Source organism: Cavia porcellus, unplaced genomic scaffold (genome assembly GCF_034190915.1).
Source record: "Cavia porcellus strain 051 isolate PalLab524CR breed Dunkin Hartley unplaced genomic scaffold, mCavPor4.1 scaffold_45, whole genome shotgun sequence".
NCBI lineage: Eukaryota > Metazoa > Chordata > Mammalia > Rodentia > Caviidae > Cavia > Cavia porcellus.
In genome coordinates, this window is record NW_026947528.1 from 5,079,689 (window position 1) to 5,095,146 (window position 15,458).

The 15,458-nt window shown below is 45.9% G+C and overlaps 1 protein-coding gene across 1 annotated transcript; it reads right to left on the bottom strand.

Moving 5' to 3' along the window:
• Positions 1–8,913: 8,913 nt before the first annotated feature.
• Positions 8,914–11,350, bottom strand: LOC134474940 (uncharacterized). The gene is made up of 3 exons (XM_063244020.1): positions 11,311–11,350; positions 9,274–10,067; positions 8,914–8,959 (listed from the first exon to the last, which is right to left on the bottom strand). The coding sequence occupies exons 1-3, from the start codon at positions 11,348–11,350 to the stop codon at positions 8,945–8,947; spliced, it is 849 nt and encodes a 282-aa protein (XP_063100090.1). The 3' UTR covers positions 8,914–8,944.
• Positions 11,351–15,458: the final 4,108 nt, after the last annotated feature.

A 15,458-nucleotide genomic window follows, 5' to 3' on the forward strand; every position in this document is an offset into this window, starting at 1 on the left:
TTCCTCCCCTGAAAGATTTGGCTTTCTAAGTTTGAAAATTGAATAGACTGGCCTAGTCAAGTTTGGACCCCATGTACCACCAACAGAGCTAAAGACAGAGCCAATTACTTCCCTCCACTTCTCAAAATATGTCAAATTTGCTTGATCACCACAACTTCAAAGAAAATTCTGAGGCAACTTAGAGAGGTTAATCAAATACTGCATGATTGGAATGGCTGTGGTTGTATGAGGTGGAAAGCTGCAGAGTTGGGCTGAAACTGTTCACAGAAACCCACAGGCTTGTGGTTGCCAGGCAACCACACTGGGCTGAGACTGGCTGAACATCACTGTGAGGTGGATTTTAGGCTCTAGGTTTGAAAATTTAAAAGACTGGGGTAGTCAAGTTTGGAACCCATCGACCACAGACAGACCAAAAGGTCTTTCAATTACTTCCCTCCACTTCTCAAAATATGTCAAATTTTCTTGATCACTACATCTGTAAAAAAAATGCTGAGGCAACATAGAGAGGCTAATCAAATACTGCATGATTGGAATGGCTGTGGTTGTATGAGGTGGAAAGCTGCAGAGTTGGGCTGAAACAGTTCACAGAAATCCACAAGCTTGTGGTTGCCAGGAAACCACACTGGGCTGCAATTGGCTGAGCACCATTGTGAGCTGGACTTTAGGCTCTAGAATACAAGTGTGCAGTAGGAGACCTGAGTCACAATGCTGGGCGTTTCCATGGAGACCTCAGTGGCACAGAGGACCTTGTAGGTCAAATTTTAAATAGGATGAATATTCTTGGCCTGGTGTGCCACAATATTCTCTCTGAAGGCTTCACTGCTCAGAATTTGTGGATGGAAATGCTTGCCAATCTACACATGGATGTACTTTCAATGGGATATGAAATATGCCAGGGCCTGGCAGATGATCTCTGCCATGTCCTATCATTGAGCATACGCTTTTCCCTTGTCATGTCTGTCATTTGGCTGAGTACTGTTCCCTAAGCTATTCAGTCAAGACTTGCTGGCATCATTCACTGCAGTATAAGAGCTTTCTGTGAAATTTCTCAGCAGAAATCCTCTGCAAGCACATAGCTTTGGATATTAGAGACAGTGGTGGAAGTTGAATTTCAAGGGCAGATATTTGAAAACAATGAAACAAGCCCCGAATAAGATCTTTACATGTTTCCCAGATGAATATGATTGGAAATACGGGGGAAGATGGAGATCAAGCCTGAGAAGAGTGCACACCCATTTCAAGGTACAAAAACCAGGGAAAAACATGGGAAAGCAAGAGAGCTGGTTAATCTGATGTAAAAATCTTTGATGATGAAAGGAAAATTATATTCTCATGATGATATAATCAGGCTGTAGAAGTGAACTTCTCATGTTGGTTCTCTTATGTGTGGCCTTCTGCATTGGGCGGTGGATGCAGGACAGGAGATCTTCAAATAAATCTGGTGGAACACAAAATACTGAAAAAAAAATTCAGCCTAAATCCTGTGTATTCCTTCCCTTTGAGAACATATATGGATAATGTATGAAGTTTCAAAAGAGAAAATGTCTATTGGGTCATGGTTTCAACAATGAAATGGTCACTTCACATAACATTTTGAATTTTGCTTTCACACTTGCTCATGTACCGGGCCTGAGTAAAGCAGAATGCAGAGTAAGCCTCTTCAATAGTTGTGCGTTCCATAAGTGGTTTTAAAACCAGGGAACCCCTTTGGACTTAGTGTTTCTATTTTATTGGTTGATTGATTTTTCAAATTGTTTGTTTTACAATTTTTAACATTGTGAGTCAGGGAAGCCCTCACTCATAGAGATTCAGACCTCTCCAAAAGCTCTGAAGTTATTCATGTAACAGCTATTACATGTTATAAGTTTCTCCTATTAAAACTTGAAAGACAAACAGACTCTGCTACTTTTCATCTAAATTCAGTGTTGGGCTAAATTCAGTGTTGGACTTTTTACAATTCCTTTGAAATGTGTCCTCCTCTAGTCACTGGTCGTGCTGGAATTTACTTTCTTGTGAAGACAGGATTTGAGCAAATTGACACAAGTACAGTTTGCCACTACTCTGGACACCTGGTTAAATATCGAGTTCCCTAAATGGTGTGTGTTTTACTTTGATCTCTGCTCACACTTTGCTCATCCAGTTAGAACCACAGGGCTCCAGGCCATAGCGTTCCAGGCCTAAACAAGAAAATTTCCATTCCGTTTTGGGAGTTCATTCGTCTCTCATAATTACTTTTTCCACAAATGTGTGCTTCAGGAGAGGCCCTGTCCAAATGTGGAGAGGCCCATTTTCATTCACTCACTTTCAGACTTTCTAAGATTTTCAGTTACTAGAGGTTTGCCAAGACTTGCCATTGTCAAGGGACAGTGCACTTCACTTGAAGTTGTGCAGTATTACTTCATGTGTCTCCGTGGAATTTCCACCAATGGGAAACTCTTGCTGTATTCATCTCCAAGTGTTTCTGCGTAAGAAAATATAAGTAACAAAGGATGTGGTTTCAAGCCCAATGAGGAAAGGAGGTTTATCTTTATTTCAGTGCAGGTTGACCTTTCAAAGAAACAGTAATTCCTATGAAATAGGAGGTAAAATCTTTTGTAAAGAGACATGGACATGACCCGCTCATGTTTATGTCACTGTTTTTAAAACGCCAAGTGCATTTCAGAAATTCTTGGCTGCTGAATTGCCCCTTTTTTCAAATTTCTCTTAGGTAAGACACTCCAGCTTCGTCAAACCATGGTACTGTTCCTTCCATGTAAAAAACCAAAGCAAAAAAGAAAATAAATTAAAACAAAACCCATCAAATTACATTTGAGAGCCCACAATTGCTCAGCAGGCCCACTATTCAAGAAACTAGAGGTACAGAAGCCTCAGCCTTCAGCCCATGGCCTGAAGTTTTGTCTCTATCATGGCCCCTCAATTCCCTGGCATGTCCACATTAACTCATGAATCTTTACTCATTTCCTCTTCAAATGCACAGGATCCAATATATTTGAACCCTGTTCACCTGGGCTGTAATCATCCAAGGACACACCAGAGGAAGGGCAGCCACCCCCTTGCCTGGGGCCTTGGAGCTTATCACAATAGAAATGGACACCTGAACAAGGGGAGCCAAAACAAAGAGAGGCATATTCCTAAAGTCTGAAGCACAGAAGCTACCTATAGACCAGTAGTGGGATTTCACAAATTATGTAAGAATCTCTATGCACATACTTGGCATGGCCGCTCATGCCTATAATCCCAGCAATCTGGGGGCTGAGGTGGATGGATCCTTGGGAGTTCCAGTCCATCTTGGGCTATGAATTTATCTCAAGGCCTCTTTCAACAACTACATAAGATGCTGTTTCCAAGAAGAGGACAACAGAAAACTAGACACACTTGGTCCAGGTCCCTGGGTTCACTCCATGAGTTGTGGAGTCTAAATATTCCATGCCATGAGAAAATACCTGGGATTTTTAGTGAAAGGGGCATTTGCATCCCTTTTCTAAGGTTTCCCTTTCACCATGTTACATTTGAATTCTGAGAAAACCTGCTGGTGATAAGCTATCTAGCATTATGTTGGTTTAGGTATTGAGCTAGTACCTCATGTTTAGTGTTCAGGGTTATGCTGGAATGGCTGCAGACCTCCTTGAAATAGCGATTGCAGAGAAGTGAACCCTGAGGAAGCTGGATAGTTGAAGCAGGCACTCCAAATATTCATGCACTGCAAGGATTCACTTTCATTTTGGGACTCATCTTCTGGTTGCTGGCTTTTAGTGCTAACTGATACTACCATGGTGGCAGTAATCCAGCAGAGACTGCATGTATGGTTTGCAGGTTTGCTTCCCAAGCCACCACAAACTTGGCAGAACCCAAATCATTGTGGCATTTTCTTTCCTCCCCTGAAACATTTGGCTTTCTAAGTTTGAAAATTGAATAGACTGGGCTAGTCAAGTTTGGACCCCATGTAACACAAACAGAGCTGAAGACACAGCCAATTACTTCCCTCCACTTGTCAAAATATGTCAAATTTGCTTGATCACCACAACTTCAAAGAAAATTCTGAGGCAACTTAGAGAGGTTAATCAAATACTGCATGATTGGAATGGCTGTGGTTGTATGAGGTGGAAAGCTGCAGAGTTGGGCTGAAACTGTTCACAGAAACCCACAGGCTTGTGGTTGCCAGGCAACCACACTGGGCTGAGACTGGCTGAACATCACTGTGAGGTTGATTTTAATCTCTAGGTTTGAAAATTTAAAAGACTGGGGTAGTCAAGTTTGGAACCCATCGACCACAGACAGACCAAAAGGTCTTTCAATTACTTCCCTCCACTTCTCAAAATATGTCAAATTTTCTTGATCACTACAACTGTAAAAAAAATTCTGAGGCAACATAGAGAGGCTAATCAAATACTGCATGATTGGAATGGCTGTGGTTGTATGAGGTGGAAAGCTGCAGAGTTGGGCTGAAACAGTTCACAGAAATCCACAAGCTTGTGGTTGCCAGTCAACCACACTGGGCTGCAATTGGCTGAGCACCATTGTGAGCTGGACTTTAGGCTCTAGGACACAAGTGTGGAGTAGGAGACCTGAGTCACAATGCTGGGCGTTGCCATGGAGACCTCAGTGGCACAGAGGACCTTGTAGGGCAAGTTTTAAATAGGATGAATATTCTTGGCCTGGTGTGCCACCATATTCTCTCTGAAGGCTTCACTGCTCAGAATTTGTGGATGGAAATGCTTGCCAATCTACACATGGATGTACTTTCAATGGGATATGAAATATGCCAGGGCCTGGCAGATGATCTCTGCCATGTCCTATCATTGAGCATACGCTTTTCCCTTGTCATGTCTGTCATTTGGCTGAGTACTGTTCCCTAAGCTATTCAGTCAAGACTTGCTGGCATCATTCACTGCAGTATAAGAGCTTTCTGTGAAATTTCTCAGCAGAAATCCTCTGCAAGCACATAGCTTTGGATATGAGAGACAGCAGTGGAAGTTGAATTTCAAGGGCAGATATTTGAAAACAATTTAACAAGTCCCGAATAAGATCTTTACATGTTTCCCAGATGAATATGTTTGGAAATGCGGGGGAAGATGGAGATCAAGCCTGAGAGGAGTGCACACCCATTTCAAGGTACAAAAACCAGGGAAAAACATGGGAAAGCAAGAGAGCTGTTTAATCTGATGTAAAAATCTTTGATGACGAAAGGAAAATTATATTCTCATGATGATATAATCAGGCTGTAGAAGTGAACTTCTCATGTTGGTTCTCTTATGTGTGGCCTTCTGCATTGGGCGGTGGATGCAGGACAGGAGATCTTCAAATAAATCTGGTGGAACACAAAATACTGAAAAAAAAATTCAGCCTAAATCCTGTGTATTCCTTCCCTTTGAGAACATATATGGATAATGTATGAAGTTTCAAAAGAGAAAATGTCTATTGGGTCATGGTTTCAACAATGAAATGGTCACTTCACATAACATTTTGAATTTTGCTTTCACACTTGCTCATGTACCGGGCCTGAGTAAAGCAGAATGCAGAGTAAGCCTCTTCAATAGTTGTGCGTTCCATAAGTGGTTTTAAAACCAGGGAACCCCTTTGGACTTAGTGTTTGTATTTTATTGGTTGATTGGTTTTTCAAATTGTTTGTTTTACAATTTTTAACATTGTGAGTCAGGGAAGCCCTCACTCATAGAGATTCAGACCTCTCCAAAAGCTCTGAAGTTATTCATGTAACAGCTATTACATGTTATAAGTTTCTCCTATTAAAACTTGAAAGACAAACAGACTCTGCTACTTTTCATCGAAATTCAGTGTTGGGCTAAATTCAGTGTTGGACTTTTTACAATTCCTTTGAAATGTGTCCTCCTCTAGTCACTGGTCGTGCTGGAATTTACTTTCTTATGAAGACAGGATTTGAGCAAATTGACACAAGTACAGTTTGCCACTACTCTGGACACCTGGTTAAATATCGAGTTCCCTAAATGGTGTGTGTTTTACTTTGATCTCTGCTCACACTTTGCTCATCCAGTTAGAAACACAGGGCTCCAGGCCATAGCGTTCCAGGCCTAAACAAGAAAATTTCCATTCCGTTTTGGGAGTTCATTCGTCTCTCATAATTACTTTTTCCACAAATGTGTGCTTCAGGAGAGGCCCTGTCCAAATGTGGAGAGGCCCATTTTCATTCACTCACTTTCAGACTTTCTAAGATTTTCAGTTACTAGAGGTTTGCCCAGACTTGCCATTGTCAAGGGACAGTGCACTTCACTTGAAGTTGTGCAGTATTACTTCTGTTAGGGCCAACGCCGCAGGGAAAGAGACCCCAAGGACTCAGCTCTTGGTGAGGAAAGAAAGTTTATTTCCATGTGCATGGGGTCCCTCAGGCAAACGTGTGCGGAGGGGCCCCGAGGGGAATTTGTGCAGGGTTTTTAAAGGTACACGCAGGAGGCAAGCAAGTTTACAGAAGGAATTCGCATTGGTTAATTTTGAGCGGCGCAGGACCTGGCTAATGCTGATTTGAGGTTCTGGGGCTGAGTAACCATGGAGACCGAGGGTCTTGGGTTGACCTTAGAGTGCCAGGTGCTCCCTGGTCCTGTTTATACAGTACATTCTTTTGCTTATCTCTATCTTTACAAAGAACAGAACATCTAGTGGCTAATGACTAGCAGAGACATTCCTTTTGGCCCCGCTCTGACTATCTCCTGGGAAAAGGTTTAGGGAGTGAAGCACTCTTTACTGCTCTGTTTTGATAGCTCTGGGAAGTTAGGGAGTCAACTCTTTCATTCCCCGCTCTGGGGAGGGGGTTGTAGCAGGGGGGTCGACTCTCACACTCCCCCCTTTTATTTTTCCAATGACTTTTAATCCTAAAGGTCCTGTATAGGTAAGGGCTCATATTGTTGGCGTAGCACCATAACTTTTACCTGAGAGATCTGAGCCCTCACAAATTGGGTTACTCGGTTAATGAGGCAAGGGGCTATAGCCATGACTATAATGAATCCGGCCAGGGGTCCCAGTAAAGGGAGAACATAGGGCAGGATTGATTCCCAGAAGGAAAACATTTTGGCTTCACTTGAAGGGGGCTCTCGAGATTTGATTCTCTCTCTCAGCTTTTCCATTGTGTCTTTTACAATCCCAGTATGATCAGTGTAGAAACAACATTCTTCTCTAAGTGCAGCGCAGAGACCGCCTTCTTTTAAAAATAGAAGATCTAAGCCTCTTCTGTTCTGTAACACTACTTCAGATAGAGACGAGAGAGATTGTTGTAACGCAGTTATAGAAGTTTCTAAGGCCTGTAAATCTTGGTTTACTACTGCAAGGAGCTGTTGGCGAGACTGATGCCCAGTAATGAGGGCTGCTGTGCCAGTTCCTATCCCCCCCGCCACACCTATCCCCAATAGGACTGCTAGGGTCAGGGAGACAGGTTCTCGTTTATATCGACCTCCCATGAGGGGGAGTGTGTTAGGGGGGAGATATTTAATGCGTGGCATAAGGTCTATAAGGATGCAGGAGCTGCTGTCTGCAAGGAGGACGTTAGTGGAGACACAAGGAGTGAGCCCATTGGTACATAGCCAAAAGGCTCCAGTAGGAGGGACGAGGTACTGATCTTTGGGAAAGGAATTAGTGTGTGTGAGGCAAAGATGTTGCAAGCTTGTTGGCCAGTTATCAACTGCTCCTATACAAGTTCCTTGACCAGCGAGGCCAGGAAGGGGGAGAGTGTGGTATACTTGATTCCAATCGCATTGGCCGGGGTTGGGGGTTAGTGTATAAGAGTCATTTAGAGCGGTTCCCTCATAATACGGGGGATTAGGACTTAGACATAGCCAACAGGATTGGGGGAGATCAGGTCGGGTATGATTTAAAGCCATGTATGCTCCTTTAATCAAACTGAGTAGGTTAGAATGTGAATATTGAGGGACAGGTACGTGATCTGTCTGGAGTAGCGGAGCTTGAGAAACTGTTATGGCTGAGGGACTTACTATGGTTGTTTGAACAGTAGTAACAGGATCTATAGTAGGCTGATTATATTTTGGCTTTAGAGTAAAGTTTGGGCCTATGGGCACAAATGGGGCCTGCAGGGGAACCTTTTTTATAAGAATAAGGCTTCCCCTGTCTTTACCTGGCTCATAGACTCGAAGTCCCCAGGTGCGTCCTGTCAGCCAACCTGGGTCCTCAGGAGTGGTGACAGTGATATTTAGAACCTGACAGGATCTCTGACCAGCCGGTGGGTAGTTATCTAGGCTGCATCCCGGCGGCCCCCATGTCATTTTAAGGTGTTTATCGGGGAAGGCGGGTTGCCACCCTGTTGCAGCGGTTTCACAGCCCCAATAAGCACAAAAATATTCTCCTGGGGAATTACAATATGATCTACTCCTGGTTGGTGCGGGACAAAGATAAAAATGACTTTGTTTGGGACATTGGAGCCCTGGAAAGAACCAACAGGGTGTGGGCGCAAACCATGGACTTCCTGATCCTTCCCAGGTGCTACCCACACGTGAGTCCCCCCATCGTATTAACGACCATTTCCAGGGGCGATGGGGGCTAGCTACAGTGGGGATTATTAATATAAGTAATCCCATTAGAGCCCGGAGGGTTAAAGTCTGGGGTCCCATACGGGTCATCTTAGAGGGACACATAAGGGTAGTACTCTGAATAATCTCAGGGGGTCCTTCGGCGCAACTTTAGCTTCAGGGGGTTATCAGACCGTTTGAGTTCCCAGGAGCCGTCCACTGGTGCCGAGGCAGGCTTTAGGTGTGACGCGTGGATCCAAGAGGCGACTCCGTCAACCTTTACCGCTGTAGGAGTAGTCAATAGGACCTGATACGGTCCTTTCCAGCGAGGCTGTAGAGTCTCTTGTTGGTGGCGCCGGATGAACACAAAGTCTCCCACCTGGTACGGATGTGGCGCGGGGAACTCACTGGGAGCATAGGCCAAGGCTAGCTGCGTCCACACGTCCCTCTGCAGGTTGTCAAGGGCGATGAGCCTGTCAGACAGGGAGGTTGGCAACAAGGCAGCATGCTCAATTAAGGGAGTGAGATCTCGAATGGGGGGTGGAGTGCCAAAAAGGACTTCGAAGGGAGTAAGGTTAGGGGGTTTGGTGGATGGGGTGTTTCGCGCGCGAAAAAGGGCATACGGCAGGAGCATCGTCCAATCTTTTAAGCCAGTCTCATGAGCCAATTTAGTGAGGGTCTCTTTAATAGTTCTATTCATTCTCTCTACCTGTCCTGAACTTTGGGGTCTATAAGCACAATGTAATTTCCAATCAATCCCCAATATGTTGGCCAGTCCCTGACTTACCTTAGCCACAAACGCCGGTCCATTATCAGACCCTATTACCTTTGGCAATCCGAACCGGGGAAATATTTCTTCCATCAATTTTTTTGTTACCACGGCAGCGGTTTCCTTTTTGGTAGGAAAAGCCTCAGTCCATCCAGAAAAGGTGTCTACAAAAACTAGCAGATATTTTAGTCCGCATCGGGCAGGCTTAACTTCTGTAAAGTCCACTTCCCAGTATTGTCCAGGTCTGGTGCCGCGTAGCCTTTTGCCGGGGGCCAGCTTGGCAGGGTAGGCATTGGTCAATTGACATGCCTCACAATTAGCCACCACCCGATTGGCGACCTGACGTATGGCAGTGGGGGATGCCCCTGGGAAGTCTTGGCGTTGGGCCAGTAGGCTTAGCTTTTTAGCTCCCAAATGAGTGAGCCGGTGGGCCTGTTGTATGTAAGCAGTCAAATCAGGTGTTTTAGGGGTTTGGTTAATCTGAGCTTTCTCCTTTTGAGGAGAATCTTTGACATCAGTCACCAACATCTGTGAGTCTCCCATGGCTGCAGATTTTGCTGCCTGATCGGCCAGGTTGTTTCCCCTTGTGACGGGATCAGTCCCTTTCTGGTGACTGTTACAGTGTATTATCGCCACCTTCTGGGGCAACATAACTGCAGCGAGCAACTGGAGGATTTCCTGTTTGTGTTTTATTTCTTTTCCTGCGGAGGTCAGAAGCCCCCGCTGGCGGTATATGGCCCCGTGGATGTGGGCCGTTGCAAAAGCATATCGGCTATCCGTGTAAATGTTCACTCGCTTTCCTTTAGCAAGCTCTAGAGCCTTAGTCAAAGCAATCAGTTCGGCCTTTTGGGCCGAGGACCCGTCCTCTAGTCTTCTTCATCTAGGGCGAGCATGGGGGCTCGGGATCGCTGTGAGGACTGTCTTTCTCGTTCTTCTTTGGCCCGTTTCTTTTTTAACTTTTCACAGTCTTTGATCAGGTGTCCTTTTTCCTTACAATATGCACATTGATCAGGGTCTAATGGAGGGCGAGTGGGCTTTCCCTTTCCTGGCTCAGGTTTTCCCTGAATAACTGTGGCCAACATCTTAGTTAATTCCTTGTTTCGTCTTTTGTCCCTAGCTAACTCTTTCTCTTCCTCTGTCTCCCGCTTATAGTAGACCTTTTCCGCTTCCTTAACAAGATCCCTCAGAGTCAGGTCTTGGAGACCATCTAGCCTTTGGAGCTTACGTCTTATATCAGGGGCCGATTGTCCTATAAAGGCCATAGCTATCGAGCCTTTTCGGCCTTCCTCCTCAGGGTTAAAAGGCATATATCGCCGGTAAGCTTCCATCAGGCGTTCTAGAAAAACTGAGGGAGTCTCAGTAGGTCCTTGGGTAACTTCTCTTACCTTGGCCAGATTAGTGGGGCGCCTTGCGGCCGCCCGGAGACCTGCCATTAGAGTCTGGCGATAGATAGAAAGATGCTGCCTACCAGCAGGTGAGTTGGGGTCCCAGTTGGGGCGCTTTAAGGGGAAGAAGTCATTGATCCGGTCTGGTCTCTGGGTGGGTCTGCCATCCTCTCCGGGAACAGCTTTCCGGGCTTCCAGGAGGATGCGGTCTCTTTCCTCGGTGGTGAACAGGACCCCTAGGAGCTGTTGACAGTCGTCCCATGTGGGTTGGTGGGAGAACATAACAGAATCCATTAGACCTGTTAGCTTAGAAGGATCATCAGAAAAAGGAGGGTTATTGTTTTTCCAGTTATAGAGATCTGAGGTAGAAAAAGGCCAGTACTGTAAAGCGGGCATCTGCCCTCCATCTGTCCCATCGTCTATCATGGGCCCATAGCGATGGAGAGGGAGGGCAACGACTGGATCCTCAGGCCGTAGCTTGCTCCGAGTGTTCTGGGCTGGGCCCGTGGGCCCCGGAGGTGTGGGCTCGGGGCAAGCCATCGCAGGGAGTGGGGGATATAGAGGGGACGTGGGTACCGGAGGAGAAGAGGAATTTAGCTCAGGTGAAGAGGGGGCTGACGGAGAAGCAGCACTCGATTCGGACGAGGAGGCTGGAGGAGAGAGTGGGTACCGGGGAGGTTGAGTCGGCTGAGAAGGAGGAGGCTGGTCATAGTCGAGTAAGGGTAGATCAGGCTGAGACTCGGGCAGGACCGGAGCCGAAGTGGGAGGTCCTTTCAGAGCTAAAAGCTTTGGTACAGATGAGTCAGAAGGGGGAAGAAAGGATTTTACCCATAATGGGGGTTCCTCCCTGAGGTCCTGCCATACCAGGATGTAAGCGACTTGATCAGGGTGCCCCCTTCGTCCGGGGCGGAAGATGACGTCCTTAACTGCTAGAATGAGGGGCAGATGAAAAGTCCCCTCTGGTGGCCACCCCACAGAGAAAGCAGGCCACTCAGTCGAGCAGAAATCCTGCCACTTACTCTTCTTGACCTGCAAGGAGAGATCGTGAGCCCTCTTCCGCACCTCCGACCAATGGTCGAGGGTGAGGGACAATGGGGATGAGGTCAACTGTCCCATGACGTTCTATTGTCACAGGGCGGTTAACGCAAGCGCGGTACAACAAATAACCTAACACAGCACCCACGACACACAAAACAATCAGGCCGGCCACTTCATTCACATGCATACGCATCAGTTTCACTCCAAATGAGACACCTTACAGGATGTCTCCAGATTGGCCCGGGTGGACCACAGACTGGGAATCGAAATCCCCCAGATGAGTCACCTCAAAGGGTGTCTCCAGATTGGCCCAGACGGACCACAGATTGGGAATCGAAATCCCCCAGATTGATAGGGAGACCCTATCGCAGACGGTGAACCACGGAAACCGTGTGGGGCGTCCCCCAGTCACCAGGGAACAGAGTACGAAACAGATAACAAAAATTGCCCCTAGATCGGAGCCGTATGGCTCGGGGCGTAAACACCGGTGGTATGAAAAGCGACCAGTCGTACTCACCCGTAGAGCCGTTGGGGTCACCTCCCGTGAGACGTGCTAATCTCGCTGGGGCCTCCAAGATGTTAGGGCCAACGCCGCAGGGAAAGAGACCCCAAGGACTCAGCTCTTGGTGAGGAAAAGAAAGTTTATTTCCATGCGCATGGGGTCCCTCAGGCAAACGTGTGCGGAGGGGCCCCGAGGGGAATTTGTGCAGGGTTTTTAAAGGTACACGCAGGAGGCAAGCAAGTTTACAGAAGCAAATCGCATTGGTTAATTTTGAGCGGCGCAGGACCTGGCTAATGCTGATTTGAGGGTCTGGGGCTGAGTAACCATGGAGACCGAGGGTCTTGGGTTGACCTTAGAGTGCCAGGTGCTCCCTGGTCCTGTTTATACAGTACATTCTTTTGCTTATCTCTATCTTTACAAAGAACAGAACATCTAGTGGCTAATGACTAGCAGAGACATTCCTTTTGGCCCCGCTCTGACTATCTCCTGGGAAAAGGTTTAGGGAGTGAAGCACTCTTTACTGCTCTGTTTTGATAGCTCTGGGAAGTTAGGGAGTCAACTCTTTCATTCCCCGCTCTGGGGAGGGGGTTGTAGCAGGGGGGTCGACTCTCACACTTCATGTGTCTCCGTGGAATTTCCACCAATGGGAAACTCTTGCTGTATTCATCTCCAAGTGTTTCTGGGTAAGAAAATATAAGTAACAAAGGATGTGGTTTCAAGCCCAATGAGGAAAGGAGGTTTATCTTTATTTCAGTGCAGGTTGACCTTTCAAAGAAACAGTTATTCCTATGAAATAGGAGGTAAAATCTTTTGTAAAGAGACATGGACATGACCCGCTCAAGTTTATGTCACTGTTTTTAAAACGCCAAGTGCATTTCAGAAATTCTTGGCTGCTGAATTGCCCCTTTTTTCAAATTTCTCTTAGGTAAGACACTCCAGCTTCGTCAAACCATGCTACTGTTCCTTCCATATAAAAAACCAAAGCAAAAAAGAAAATAAATTAAACCAAACCCATCAAATTACATTTGAGAGCCCACAATTGCTCAGCAGGCCCACTATTCAAGAAACTAGAGGTACAGAAGCCTCAGCCTTCAGCCCATGGCCTGAAGTTTTGTCTCTATCATGGCCCCTCAATTCCCTGGCATGTCCACATTAACTCATGAATCTTTACTCATTTCCTCTTCAAATGCACAGGATCCAATATATTTGAACCCTGTTCACCTGGGCTGTAATCATCCAAGGACACACCAGAGGAAGGGCAGCCACCCCCTTGCCTGGGGCCTTGGAGCTTATCACAATAGAAATGGACACCTGAACAAGGGGAGCCAAAACAAAGAGAGGCATATTCCTAAAGTCTGAAGCACAGAAGCTACCTATAGACCAGTAGTGGGATTTCACAAATTATGTAAGAATCTCTATGCACATGCTTGGCATGGCCGCTCATGCCTATAATCCCAGCAATCTGGGGGCTGAGGTGGATGGATCCTTGGGAGTTCCAGTCCATCTTGGGCTACGAATTTATCTCAAGGCCTCTTTCAACAACTACATAAGATGCTGTTTCCAAAAAGAGGACAACAGAAAAGTAGACACACTTGGTCCAGGTCCCTGGGTTCACTCCATGAGTTGTGGAGTCTAAATATTCCATGCCATGAGAAAATACCTGGGATTTTTAGTGAAAGGGGCATTTGCATCCCTTTTCTAAGGGTTTCCCTTTCACCATGTTACATTTGAATTCTGAGAAAACCTGCTGGTGATAAGCTATCTAGCATTATGTTGGTTTAGGTATTGAGCTAGTACCTCATGTTTAGTGTTCAGGGTTATGCTGGAATGGATGCAGACCTCCTTGAAATAGCGATTGCAGACAAGTGAACCCTGAGGAAGCTGGATAGTTGAAGCAGGCACTCCAAATATTCATGCACTGCAAGGATTCACTTTCATTTTGGGACTCATCTTCTGGTTGCTGGCTTTTAGTGCTAACTGATACTACCATGGTGGCAGTAATCCAGCAGAGCCTGCATGTATGGTTTGCAGGTTTGCTTCCCAAGCCACCACAAACTTGGCAGAACCCAAATCATTGTGGCATTTTCTTTCCTCCCCTGAAACATTTGGCTTTCTAAGTTTGAAAATTGAATAGACTGGCCTAGTCAAGTTTGGACCCCATGTAACACAAACAGAGCTAAAGACACAGCCAATTACTTCCCTCCACTTGTCAAAATATGTCAAATTTGCTTGATCACCACAACTTCAAAGAAAATTCTGAGGCAACTTAGAGAGGTTAATCAAATACTGCATGATTGGAATGGCTGTGGTTGTATGAGGTGGAAAGCTGCAGAGTTGGGCTGAAACTGTTCACAGAATCCCACAGGCTTGTGGTTGCCAGGCAACCACACTGGGCTGAGACTGGCTGAACATCACTGTGAGGTGGATTTTAGGCTCTAGGTTTGAAAATTTAAAAGACTGGGGTAGTCAAGTTTGGAACCCATCGACCACAGACAGACCAAAAGTTCTTTCAATTACTTCCCTCCACTTCTCAAAATATGTCAAATTTTCTTGATCACTACAACTGTAAATAAAATTCTGAGGCAACATAGAGAGGCTAATCAAATACTGCATGATTGGAATGGCTGTGGTTGTATAAGGTGGAAAGCTGCAGAGTTGGGCTGAAACAGTTCACAGAAATCCACAAGCTTGTGGTTGCCAGTCAACCACACTGGGCTGCAATTGGCTGAGCACCATTGTGAGCTGGACTTTAGGCTCTAGGACACAAGTGTGCAGTAGGAGACCTGAGTCACAATGCTGGGCGTTGCCATGGAGACCTCAGTGGCACAGAGGACCTTGTAGGGCAAGTTTTAAATAGGATGAATATTCTTGGCCTGGTGTGCCACAATATTCTCTCTGAAGGCTTCACTGCTCAGAATTTGTGGATGGAAATGCTTGCCAATCTACACATGGATGTACTTTCAATGGGATATGAAATATGCCAGGGCCTGGCAGATGATCTCTGCCATGTCCTATCATTGAGCATACGCTTTTCCCTTGTCATGTCTGTCATTTGGCTGAGTACTGTTCCCTAAGCTATTCAGTCAAGACTTGCTGGCATCATTCACTGCAGTATAAGAGCTTTCTGTGAAATTTCTCAGCAGAAATCCTCTGCAAGCACATAGCTTTGGATATGAGAGACAGCAGTGGAAGTTGAATTTCAAGGGCAGATATTTGAAAACAATTTAACAAGTCCCGAATAAGATCTTTACATGTTTCCCAGATGAATATGTTTGGAA